Source organism: Carcharodon carcharias, chromosome 1 (assembly GCF_017639515.1).
Source record: "Carcharodon carcharias isolate sCarCar2 chromosome 1, sCarCar2.pri, whole genome shotgun sequence".
Lineage (NCBI taxonomy): Eukaryota > Metazoa > Chordata > Chondrichthyes > Lamniformes > Lamnidae > Carcharodon > Carcharodon carcharias.
Genome location: NC_054467.1, coordinates 145,820,345 through 145,833,915, shown reverse-complemented (window position 1 = coordinate 145,833,915; position 13,571 = coordinate 145,820,345). Strand labels below are relative to the sequence as shown.

At 45.9% G+C, this 13,571-nt stretch overlaps 1 protein-coding gene across 1 annotated transcript in view; it reads left to right on the top strand.

Moving 5' to 3' along the window:
• Positions 1-3,976: 3,976 nt before the first annotated feature.
• gabrg1 (gamma-aminobutyric acid type A receptor subunit gamma1) overlaps positions 3,977-13,571 on the top strand; it is a gene marked incomplete at its 5' end in the record, with an annotated part of 111,143 nt that continues 101,548 nt past the window's right edge. The window contains one exon of the mRNA XM_041190138.1: positions 3,977-4,163. Within this exon, the coding sequence (XP_041046072.1) occupies positions 3,977-4,163 (187 nt within the window). The remainder of the gene's footprint in view (positions 4,164-13,571) is intronic.

Here is a 13,571-nt window from a genome sequence, read left to right as displayed (position 1 = left end):
TAATTTTGTATAATACGCTATTGTGTGGCACCTTATCAAAAGCTTTTAGAAATCCCAAATACCTGACATATCCTGATTCCCTGCTACCCATTAATTCATCCTAAAAAAAAACTCAAACACAATTTCCCTTTCATAAATTTGTGTTGATCTTTTCGATCATATTGTGGGCTGGATCGTATGTTTCTTGCAGGGGTGAGGGAACTGGCTTCTCCACTTGGTCCCACTTCTACCATCTCTGCTCATCCAATCAAGCACCAGAAGGCCAATTCGTGACCATCTGGCAGGAAGACAACCAATTATAGGAAGGTGGGTTACTCCACACCCAATCCGGAGTGTAGGCTGGGATGTCATGTGGCAGCGGAGGGGTAGAGCAGCGAGCAGGAAGTCGGTCATGGCTAGAAACCATACCTCTCAGCACTTACACATTACTGGCCAATGTAATGAGCAACTTATCTTTGCAGGGCAGGGCCCTGTGATCAATCACCACAGTAAAACCACATCTAACTTATAAAACAGCATCCAATTAAGAGGCTTGAAGTTGTCAAAACATTTAACACTTAACTGTCAGAATGTTCCCGACTCTTCAGCAGGTTTCCCCAATGTTCCCTAACTCTTTTACCTGGTGGGTTTCCCAAGGGCTTCCAAAACCAACCCAACCTGATGGAAATGCTATGTGATATGAAATATATACTCCCCCTAGGCCTGTCAATGGCCACCCCGATGTCACAGGCTGTATACGTAGGGGTGCAACCTGAATCTAACCCAAATCCCTTCCTGCCTATGGGAAGTTTGTGTGGGGCTTCTTTTGTGACGCGGAAATTCAAGTTTCAAGTGTCACTGCCTCAGTTTTAGCGGTTTCCCCCACCCATTCCTGACATTTTTGGGACATGGAAATCCAGCCCAAGAGCAAGGAAGTCTTGCTGCAGCTGCTTTTGTGAAACTACACCTGGAATATTGGGTCAGTTTTGCTCTTCATAATGAAAGAAGTACGTACGTACTTACAGGGGGTGTAACAAGTGTTCAATAGATTGATTCTTGGCATAACAGTGTTGTTCCATGAGGAGAGAATGAGTAGAATCGGCCTCTACCCTCAGGAGTGATCTCATTGTAATATATAACATTCATATAGGACTGGACAGAACCGATGTAGAGTGCCTGTTTCCCTAGCTGGAGAGCCTGTAACAAATGGCATACAATCTCAGAATGAGGAGATGGCCATTTTGAACTGAGATGAGGAAAGGTTTTGTCACTCAGAGGGTTATGAAACTTTGGAATTTTCACTGCAGCGAGCTGTGGATTCTCGGTTATTGAGTATATTCATGACTGACATTGATAGATCCTTGGAGGCTAAGGGAATCAAAAGATATGGGACCAGGCAGGAAAGTGAAGATGAGGCAAAGCTATGCTTTCAATGAACAGCCGAGCAGAGTTGAAGGGCTGTACAGCCTCCTCTGCGGCCTTCTACCGGCCATGCTATAGGCACCACAGGTGGGTGGTGTTGGAAAACTGGCAAGCTGGCTAGTAGCACAAATTGTCACCCCTCCCTGCCTGCCTCTGTATTCCCCTCCATCTGGGGGGGAATTCCTGCGCCTGGTGTGGGACTGTTGGTAAATGGAAAATTGGGTCTGTGGTTATTAGTATTGTATTCCGATGAGTTGTATACTACAGTCCAAACAGAAAGTTACTATTTAGGTTGTCATCTTAACCTGTCTCCCTCCCCATCCTCCTTATGCCACTGCTGAGCTATTCATCATGGCCCTGGTGGTGAGGGCTGTTTCTTCATGATGATGAGATTATGCAGCTTGCAGCAGACCATCATGAATCTTCATGCCTGCTCTCACTCCTCCTGGATAGTTTAGGCAGTGGGAGCATTGTTTTAGCATGTTAATCATGTACTTTATCACATTTATTGTGGTGTCATGGCTTTCACTGTATGCAAGCTGTGGTTTGTGTGGTTTTGTGTGTGAGTGTGTGTGTGTGAACTGCATGCTGAAGTTGTCAATTGTCAGCAGATAGTCCTTTTCTCCCAGTAGCCGCCCTTTGGTTATCCTCGTGGCTCAGCAGAATGGCACAAAATGAAGGTATCAAGACTGCCAGGTTACCTGATGTTGACCTACATGATTGTGTGTGTGTGGTCACACACCAGCTGGTTGTTGAGGGAGTGATTTGTTATACTGGGCAGAATTGACATGTAGTGCAAAATGATATGCATGCAGTCAATGGCATCTTGCACCATAAGAATTGGCAAACCTTGCAAAACTGTGGTCCTCGTATCACTTGCTTTTCTCTGGCAAAGATGTAATTAGCTCTCAATGAAAAGAGCGTCTGTGACTCCCCTAAGGACCAGTGGATGGCAAGCTGTAAAATGCTGCAAATTTCTCCGGTTCCAGTTTGGAAGGATCCAAATGCAAAAAAGTTCATCATCGAGATCACCTTGACAGCTACTGACATTCAATCCTTGTTCTGAAAGATTTTTTTCTATTCCTTCATGAGATATGAGCATCACTAGCTAGGCCAGCATTTATTGCCCATCCCTAATTGTCCTTGAGAAGGTGGTGGTGAGCTGCCTTCTTCAACCGCTGCAGTCCATGTGTTGTAGGTACACCCACAGTGCTGTTAGGGAAGGAGTTCCAAGATTTTGACCCGGCGACATTGAAGGAACGACAGTATATTTCCAAGTCAGAATGATGTGCCACTTGGAGAGGTAATTGCAGGTGGTGGTGTTCCCATGCTTCTGTTGCACTTGTCATGGTAGAGGTCATGGGTTTGGAAGGTGCTGCCGAAAGAGCCTTGGAGAATTGCTGCAGGCTATCTAGCAGACAGTGCTCACTGCCACTGTGCTGCTTTGTCATGGATGACGTCAAGTTTCATGAGTGATGTTGGAACCACACACATCTAGGCAAGTGGAGAGTATTCCATCACACCCCTGACTTGTGCCTTTTAGATGGTGAACAGGCTTTAGGGAGTCAGGATATGAGTTACTCACTGCAGAATTCCCAGCCTCTTACCTGCTCTTGTAGCCACAGTATTTATATGGCTAATCCAGTTTAGTTTCTGATCAATGGTAGATGGCGGAAGATTCAGCAATGGTAATGTTGAATGTCAAAGAGAGATGGTTGGATTTTCTCTTTTTGGAGATGGCCATTGCCTGGCACTGGTGTGGCATGAGTGTTACTTAGCACTTATCAGCCAATCCTGAATATCATCTAGATCTTGCTGAATATGGACACAGACTGCTTCAGTATCTGAGGAGTTGTGAATGATACTGAACACTGTGCAATCATCAGCGAACATCCACACTTCAGACCTTATGGAGGGAAGGGCAGGATGATACCAGGGATCTCAATTATGTGGAGAGATTGGAGAAGCTGGAATTGTTCTCCTGAGAGCAGAGAAGATTAAGGGGAGACCTAGTAGAAGTATTCAAAATTTTGAGGAGTTTTGATAGAGAAAGGAGGACGAAGGTGTTTCCTCTAGTGGATTGGTAGCCAGAGTTTATAGATTTAATATAATTGGCAAAAGAACTAGAAAAAAACTTAAGAATTACTTTTCAGTGCTGTGAGTTATGATCTGGAATTCATAGTTTGAAACGGTGGTAGAAGTAGATTCAATAATAAATTTCAAAAGGAATTGAATAAACACTTGAAAAGGAAAAAAAATTGCTGGGTGGGGGAAGAACAAGAGTGAGACTGATTGCATTGTTCTTTCAAAGAACCAGCACAGGCACAATGAGCCAAATGGCTTCTTTCTATGTAGTATCATTGTATGATTCTGTGATTGAAAAGGGCTTATATGAATTCAAGGGCTGTCATTTATGAAATCTGCAGTTCACAATTGAGCCAATATAGGTATTGAAATGTAGGAACCTTAAGTGTCACAATATAGGGACAATGGCAAGAAGATCATTGCATCATCCATTTTGCTCTAAATTGGTGGATAATTGTCATTTCTTTTTGTACTTGTCTTCTATCTCTCCTTAACCTTATTTCTATTGCACACTCTTTATGTATCTAGTGCAAACAAAGTTGATGATGAAGATTATGAAGATACAGTATTAAATAGAACATGGGTCCTGGCACCAAGAGTCCATGAGAGTGATGTGACTAATATTCTGAATGACTTACTGAAAGGATATGACAACAAACTTAGACCAGATATTGGAGGTAAGCAGTTTCTTAATTCTATAGTGGGATAAAGGAAATCTATTAATGTTTGTATCCTACTTGGGAGTTCATTGGATTAACAATGATTTTTTAAGTATTAAATTGTAATTTTATTTATTCCAGTAACAGTATAGTTTACTTTTAAATGGATGGGAGTTGTAGTGAGACAAAAGCAGTATATTTTTACACAAAAAAGCAAAATACTGCAGATGCCGGAAATCTGAAATAAAACCATAAATGCTGAAAATAATCAGGTCAGGCAGCATCTGTGGAGAGGGAAACCAAGTTAACATTTCAGGTTGATGGACTACCAGCAGAACTGGAAACAGATTTAACACGTCCACCGATGCTGCCAGACCTGTTGAATATTTCCAGCATTTTCTGTTTTTATTTCAGATTTCCAGCATCCACAGTACTTCAATTTTGCCTATGAAAGAGCAATTGTGTTTAGTCAGTTATAACCGGGACGGGAGGAGTGCACAGCTTATCTAGCTCCACTGCTCCTCAGGCTGCACCATTAGTTTAAAAGGTTAATACACTCACCAAAATGGCCTATTATTTATCTTCACTATTATTAGACCCAGAATAAAAGAGACTTTAACTGGGCTTCTTTCATTAAACTCAGAATGATTGATTTATTATAAAAGAAAACTTTTTTCTTGAAACAACTTGCACTTAACACACAATTGTACTCTGGAAGTATAACTATTTACCCCTTTTAAAAGTACCTCAGCATGCACACACATGCACGTGCACACACATACACACAAACAAAGGACAAGCAGATAGGGCCTTTCTGCAGAGATGGGCTTTAGAGAATAGGCATTAAAAAATGAAGGGGTTCGACACGGTTGATCTGGAGCTCCCTCATGTGAAGTCAGGCCACTGGTCCCAGTAGATGAAGGTTCTCTGGCTACAGATTTATAACCACATACACAATTTCAGCCAAGGCAGAGAGAGAGAGAGAGTCAGTTAGGGTAGCCTTCCTGCTTAGCTTATTCCACAACAAGACTGAGTTCACAAAATAACAGGTTCAAAACTTAAAGCTTGTCTCTGCCATGTGATTTCCAGTAAATCACTTGCCTGTGCCTTTACCAGTTTATTTCCCCCATCAATTAAAGTGATTGCAGTTCAAAACAAATAAACATACCTTAAGTACTACGCTGGTCAGGTGATTTCTTGGAATAGGCACGCCTGTTGACAGTTCCAAAGTGAACTTATGACCTTTAAAAAAAAACTTCAGGCCAGCATCCCAATATCCAGATAATGCAATGTCTTTCCATACTTTAAAAGAAAAATCCAGTTTGTGAAGATATGGGTTTTCCAACACCTCTGCCCTTAAGGAATGAAATGCCATTTCCAAATGTGTTTCATTACAAAGTTTCATTACAGGAAAGATATACACAATATAAAAACAAAATTCAAACATGCAGTCACTCACCCATTCATTCCTTATCCATAATCTGTACAGTTTTCTCTGAATTTCTTGTCCTGCGGATAATTCGACAAAATTTACATTCTTGATAATGCATCAGTGATTATATTATCCTTTCCAGCAAAATGAAAAATCTTTAAGTTATCACAGGAACACAGGAACACAGAATTTTAATGGCACAGAAGGAGGCCTTTCAGCCCATCATGTCTGCACTGGCTCTCCAAATGGGCATTACGACCTAGTGCCATTGCGCTGCCTTTTTCCCGTACCCCTGCACATTGTTTCTATTCAAATAATCATCTAATGCCCTCTTGAATGTCTCGATAGAACCTGCCTCCACCACACTTCCAGGCAGTGCATTGCAAACCCAAACCACTTGTGTGAAAACGTTTTATCCCACGTCACATTTGCTTCTTTTGCAAATCACTTTAAATCTGTGCCCTCTCGTTCTTGATCCTTTTACGAGCGGGAACAGCTTCTTCCTATCTACTCTGGGTTATAAGGCTTTATTAGCAAACTCCATCAGAACAGTCTGTCATTCTGCATCTTAAATTTTTCTGCAAAGGCCAAGGAATTATGGTCAATATATACTAGTGTTTCTTAACAGCCATGACGAATATATACCTCAAAATGTTTAAAGAGCCAGTAACAAACCCGGGCTTTCTTTTTCTAATGTAGAATAAGTATTTTGATGTCGTTTTTTTTAACAAAGTACCCCAATAGTTTCTCTATGCCTGCTTTAACTTCTTGCAATAACACTGCACCCACTCCCAAGTCACCAGCAGCAGTTGCCACCTTGAAGGATTTAGTGAAAGTAGGGACAGCTAACACCAGTTCAATAGTTAGAATCACCTTCAGCTTCTCAAAAGCTGTCTAACACTCTCTTAACCATACCACCTTTGTTTTCTTTTGCAATAAAACTCTTGGTGGCCCGGCTATTGTGCTGAAGGTTGGCACAAATTTACGATAGAAGCCTCACATCCCTAAAAATCTCATGATTTCCCATTTAGTTTTAGGGACAGGGAATTCCATCAAAGCCCATACTTTAGCTGATTTTGATAACCCTTGCCCCTGTCCTATGCTATGCCCTAGATTAATTACTCATGCTTTTGCAAACACACTGTTGGCAAGGTTTATTTCTGGATCCACAAACCGTATATTGTTTAAATAGGTTTTCCAATTGTTTCACATGATCTTTCAAAGTGTTGCTATAAATCAATACATGGCCCAAGTAAACTACACAATTAGGAGTGTTAGTTATCACCTGATTCATTGGTCCTTGGAAAGTGGCTGGAGCATTTTTTTAAGCTGAATGCATCATTTGGCATAGGTATAGCCCATTCTGCCTGACAAAAGCTGAAATCTCCTAAGCTCACCATGTTAATGGTACTTGCCAGTATTCTTTCAACAAATCTATCTTGGTAAGCAACTTTGCACTGCCAACTTTGTCAATACAATCTTCTAAACAAGAGATTGGGTAGGAATCTGTTTGTGTTACCGCATTAACCTTTCTATAATCTATGCAGAATCTGGTTAACCCATCATGTTTAGGCACTAACACACTGCTTTGATTTGGCTTAATTAGGTTATTTTCTAACAAATATTTAATTTCTACCTTCACCTGAGCCTGTTTCTCTGGACCTAAACAATAAGGATGCTGCTTTAGAGGATGGGATACTCCTACATCCACATCATGTACGGCCAAGGCTGTACATCCTGGTTTGTCTCTACAGATTTCTTTAAATTCCATAAGTAACCTCACTAGATCTTCTTGTTGTCCTGCATCTAGGTATAAAACTATGGTGTCTAACTGTCCAAATATTTCTGTGTTAGCTAACTGGATTGTAGGAGGTTCAATTTGTGAACGTCTAAGTCTTCTTCTACTTCACTCTCCCTGCATCTTTCATCCTGCACTGTGCTTATAACCTGATATACTTGCTCCTTCTTATCCTCCTCCCTATGATGGTATTGTTTCAACATATTGATATGACACAGCCGATTCTTTTTTCTACCATCTGGGATAGCTATCAAATAATTTACTCTACCAACCCTCCTAATTACCACGTCTAACAGCACCTGTGGAGAAATAAAAAAACAGAGTTAATGCTTCGAGTGGCTCTGAAGAAGAGTCATATCACCTTGAAACGTTAACTGTTTTTTTTCTCCACAGATTCTGTCAGGCTTGTTGAGTTTTTCCAGCATTTTCTGTTTTTGTTGCAGATTTCCAGCATCCGCATTATTTTGCTTTTCTCCTAATTACCATGTATGGAACTGCTGAACCGAACTTTCAGAGGTTCCCCTGTAAAGGAAATAACACTAATACCTCACCCCCTGGTTATAATGTTTGGATCACAGCTTGCTTAACGGCCCACTCCTTCATCTTTGTTTGAGAAACTTTAAGATGTCCTTGCAGGCTCCCGTGAGCGGTCCCTAGAACATTGACACAGAGGGCAGAATCACCCGTGCCAGCTGGCGTTGGGCTGTATGAGCGGACAATATGGCGAGGAGGCCAAAAATCAGTTTCACGACTTTGTCAAACCAGTTTGCGATAGTCCAATCAGCCCATCAATGGCAGGCCACAATTCCTGCTGTTGGATGTCGGGAACCTTATTGTAATACATCTGCATATCATTATAAGGCCAGCCTGCCGTAATCATCCCCCCACCCCCCAAGCTGGATTATCCACCCACATCGGTGTAATTGCACGTAGATGCGTTTCACAACAGTATATATAAGGCGTGCACTTGGGCTGCACTTTGAGAGAAACTCGGAGGTTTGTGCACAGTAATGTTGCACAGCGCTGGCCTGGGTCGCCTGCTGGCCTTCAAGGTTGCGGTGCATTGGAGGCATGGGGGCAAGGGTTGTCCTGCGGTTGAGATGAGTTGAGGGTGGGGGCGAGGCTGGCCTGTGGTTGAGGAGACTTGGAGTTTGGGGGGGGGGGGGGGGGGGGGGGGGGGGTGGGTGGGTGGGGGGGGGGGGGCGGTGGACAAGGCTGTCCTGTGGTTGGCGGTGGCGCACAAGCACATACGGGGTTGAGGGGAGGGAAGCGACTACTCATTAGGGAAACGTTGTATAAAGTGACCATTCATCTGCAGCTGAGACAGTTCAGATGCAGCCACAACGTGAAGTTGGGCCTCTAGCTTATCTGCCCACTCGAGCAACACAGAGGCATGAAAGTGCCGCCAAATGCTCCAGAGCTTTTTATCCCTTGTGCACAGACTGCAAACTAATGAATGCACACCAGCTTTTTGGAACATTTTATTGGACTGCAGAACAGTTGGATGACTGGGCACATTGTACAGTCTCCTTGCTAAAGGTGGCCATGGAGCAGTCACAGGTGGAGATGCTCACAGCCCCTTGCAAAGTCATTATCCCAGTTTGGACCAGTCTCCCCCATGGTTCAAGCTAACAGTGCAGCCTTGCAGTGTGGGTTAGGAGAATGCTTGCTCCTGAGCTGAGAGCACAGCATGCAGTCCAATGGGTAAAGCTGTCACCAATTGGTCAGGTGGAATGGGGCCCAGGTGTGTGGGGTTTCAGGCAGCCATGCTGTGCACTAATCTCTGGCCATCCAAGTGGTGGCCAGCACTCTCCGGGATGTGTTAAGATGCCTTCAGACTTAACCAAGAGACGTTCTTACTACACCCTTGATAACCTGTTCGTCCCTCTCTTTCATTCTGAAAGAGGAGTACATCAGGAGCATAGAGCCTGCTGACCTAGCTGAATGCCTCCTGGCTTACAGGGAGCAGAGGCGGCAGAGAAGACAGCGATGGAGGCACTTGGCTACGCAGAGGGAGGAGTAGCACGATCAGGGAGAAGGGGCAGCTGGAGCTCCCGTACACACCACTGAAGAACCACAGCAAGCCATCACTGGTCGATTTGTAGCTAGACCCAGGATCAATAGACACCACCTTTCATTCTTGCAGATAATTGAGAAGTAGTGTCGCCGAAGACTGTGCATGTCTGTGGAACTGGTCGGTTGCATCTGCCAACTGCTGCAGGATTTAGCACCACAGGGACTTGGGCATCCACTGCCAGTGGCTGTGAAAGTGACTCCAACATTCAATTCCTACACCAGTGGCTCCTTTCAGGGCTTCACAGGTGACCTCTGTGGGATCTCACAAGCCTCCACCCACAAATGCATCCATGAGCTCACGGATGCCATCTTCCTGAGGGCACACAACTTTATGCAATTCACCCAGGACCAAGGGAGACAGGATGCCAGAACGATTGGATTTCCTGAGATCTCTGGTTTCCTACAGGTGCAGGGTGTGATCTACTGCACTCAATTGATGGTCAGATCTCTGTCGCAACACGTGGTCAACTATGTCGACCACAAGGGCTTCCATTCGCTGAATGTGCAGCTGGTGTGCGACCACCACAAACACATCCTGCAGGCCTGCGCACGGTTTCCAGGGAGTATCCATGACTCCTACATTCTCAGTCAGTCACAGTTCCCTGACGTCTTTCAGGGTCCACTGAGGCTGCAGGGTTGGTTCCTAGGGGACAAAGGCTACCCACAGAAGGTGTGGCTGATGACACATGTGCGGCAGCCTCAGACTGCAGCAGAGAGAAGGTATAGCGAGGCTCATGCTACAGCTCGCAGCTTGGTGGAGCAAACCATTGGGATGCTGAAAATGATGTTCCAGTGCCTGGACCGGTCTGGTGGAGCCCTGCAATATAGTCCACAGATGGTGTCACGCATCGTTGTCACCTGCTGCACCCTTTACAAACTGGCGCTGCAATGGGGAGAGGAGCAGGCTGGGGAGGAGATGCAGCATCTGGAGGTCTCCTACAATGAGGACAATGTTAATGGTGATGAGGGTGAGGAGGTCCTCGAAGGCGATGACAACAGTGATGAGGCCCTTGCACTGGCAGACAAGACAAGCGTGCCCGGGAGGCCCTCATAGCTGCTAGATTTGTGGAGGGTGATGTCGTCATGTAGTGAGGAAACACCATGGGTCCTCACATTGCAGCTATGAATGTTTGTCTCCAGTCTGGCTTATGGCAGCACACATAATCTCTTTGATAATTCTCTTGTCATGGAGACACGGTGGAGGCCCCAATCGTCACTCAATTGCATGAGGATGATGATGCCATGCAGTGAGGACACTCCATAGATCTTCATATAGCACCTGAGAATGTCTGACTCCTGTCTGGCTGAGGGCAGCTTGCTTGTGCTCTGTGATCAAGGTCATCTCAGAGATGCAGCTCTGAAACTTTAGACCCACCGATGCTATGTCCACCTTTAGCACCTTCAGGAGCTGGTGCACAACATCACTGGTCTCAGATGCTGGTGTGATGGGGGCCAGCTCCACCTTAAAGGCGCTGAGAGCACACAGAGAGTATGAGAGAACTCTGTGACACCTGCCCACTGCCGAGGTGCAGGCATCAGTAATGTTTCCAGGGAGTGTGAGGCTGGACCATCACTGTGGTCTGAAGGCTGCACAGAGCACAGGGAAGAGGCCCTGGACTGAGACACCTGCCTTTATCTTGTGCAGAAATGATTCAAATCTGAGTGATAAGAACACTGCTCATCAGAACAAGGAGCCACAGGCAGGGAGACAATCTTGGGAGTTTATTTACAACAGTGAACATTATGTACAAGTGGTTAACACCCATGCCCAGGCTGTGCAATTACTTCCTCAGAACTTTCGTAACCCCTGCCGTTACGTCTTGGTGCTCCCCAGGCATCCACAGCAGAAGCCTGCTGACTGCGACACCATATCTATGATGACCTTGGCGGGCGTCCGCTGGAGGGCTGAGATCTGAAGGGCCCTGACCTGCTACCGGGGTCCTGCTGTGTGGCAGTGGCACCCTCCTCGGCCTGTGGAGCTATAGCCACTGAGGTCTCATGAAGGGGGGACTCGGGTGGGCCAGACAAATCCAAAGTCACCTGGGTGGATGGCCCCAGGGTGTTCACCTGCTGATCCTCCTCCCTGTGGGTGTCTGAGAGCCCCTGGCTGACTCCTTGAGAAAGGGAAGCTGGAGTAAGATCGAGCTGCCCCGCACCCCTCTCATGTACATACTGTTGGAGGTCAACTAAAGCATTGGCGATAGAGTTCAGCCCGCGCAGCAGCGCAGAAGTGACATCCTGGACCAAGGTCTCCATGGCGGCCGGAATCCTACCAGCATTGACCTTGGCATGCTGGCGCTATCACCTCAGCCTGAAGATGGCCAGACTCCTCCATTGTTCCTTACAATCTGAGGAGTGCAGCGGACATCCCTTCCTGATGTTCCCAAGCTTGCCTTTGCAGCTCCAGTAACTGTGATATGACCGAGTCCAGAGGCTCGTCATCTGCCTCAGACTCAGCAAATTTCTGGACTCCAGCAATCCTCCAAGTGCCGGACACCTGGGAAGTCACTGCCATTGCCGGCTGTGGATCAGAAAATGTGATGTGCTCCCCAGATTGTGATCCCAAGGCTACCCTAAATGTAGGTCTCACCGAGGTGTGTGTCTCTGCGCTGGTGGAGGGTGTGGGTGAGCGCTGTGATGGGTTTTCAGGGAGGATTTCAGCGGATTCCTCTTCTGAGTTTCCCTCAGGGCTTGATTTGAGGCCCTGGGTCGCAGACTCTCTTGGCAGTTTTCCACATGTGCCTGGGAAAGCAAGGGGAGATAATTAGTACATGGCAGTGGCCTGTGAAACAGGATACATCACTCACGGCATGGTTGTCTGATAGATGTTGCAATGCTAGATCCTCACTTGGTAGGGCACCGCTGACCTCACTGTCAACACAGGAATGGTCCAGATTGTCGCCGGCCATCTGGATGGCTCAGTTTTCAAAGTCCGTGAGGAGCTTGATTTTAGGTATTCCACCACCAGTCTGTAGCCTCTTCCTTGTGTTGTGTACCAGCTTGTCCTGCATGAATAGAGATGGAGACAGCGTAAGCAGGATGCCTACCCGGCCAGATGATAAATATGCTTGGCATGTGTGGAGGTGACTGGTCCCATGGATGGGATGAGGACAGTGAAGGTGTGTGTGAGACAGTGAATGGTAACGTCCCTTGAATTGGCAGTGAATGAGGGCCTTGTGGATGTGTGATGGGTTTGTGAGTGTGTGAGTTGAGAATGATGAGATGAGTGACAGCCTGGCAGAATGGAGGAGATCATTCATCCTGTTGTGGCACTATGTGACTGTCCTCTTTTGCAGGGCATTGGTGCTGACCACCATTGCCACCACATCCCAAGCTGGATTACTGATGTTGCTGCCCATCTTGCAGCCAGAGCTGGGGTAGAGGACATCACGGTGGGCCTCTACTGCGCGTAAAAGGTGTTCAAGGGACGCGTCGTTGAACATGGGGGCTGCAGTCTTTTTGCCATTTGGGGCCATGTCTTCCATCCAGCAGTTGTGGGCTGGAAGCACTGAGATGTGTGCATGCAGCTGCACTTTTAATATAGTGCCTGGTATGATGAAGCGGCGAGGTGATGGTGTGGTGACCAAATGAGAACCCTCCTGCCATGGAAATAGTGTGTTTCCCGGGAATGCATAATTAATGTGGTGGGCTGGGGATGATACAGCGTGAGAAACCGCCATTGCAGCCGGTGGGCCAAATGTCACTTTACCCGCCCACTACCACACTTAGTGCAAACCTGGGGCGATTCAGCCCATAATCTAACATAGGGTATTTGTCCCTCTGTCCTAAAAACTTTCCTTTGATTAATTTCAGAAGACCTCTTATCTCACGTCCATAAATTAATTCAAAAGAGCTAAAACCAGTCGATTTGTTTGGTGAATCTTGGGTAACAAATAAAAGAAAATCAGTCCTTTGTCCCAGTCATGGGGATATTCATGACAATGTGCTTTAATCGTTGTTTTGAAAGTTTGATGGTACCTCTCTAAAGCTCCCTGTGCCTGTGGATGCTATGCTGTGGACTTTAACTGTTTTACACCCAAACTACTCATTGGCCTGAATTTTCACCTCGGTGGGTGGGCGCAATTGGCAGGCCCAGGAGCGGCCGGGAAACGGACCGCCA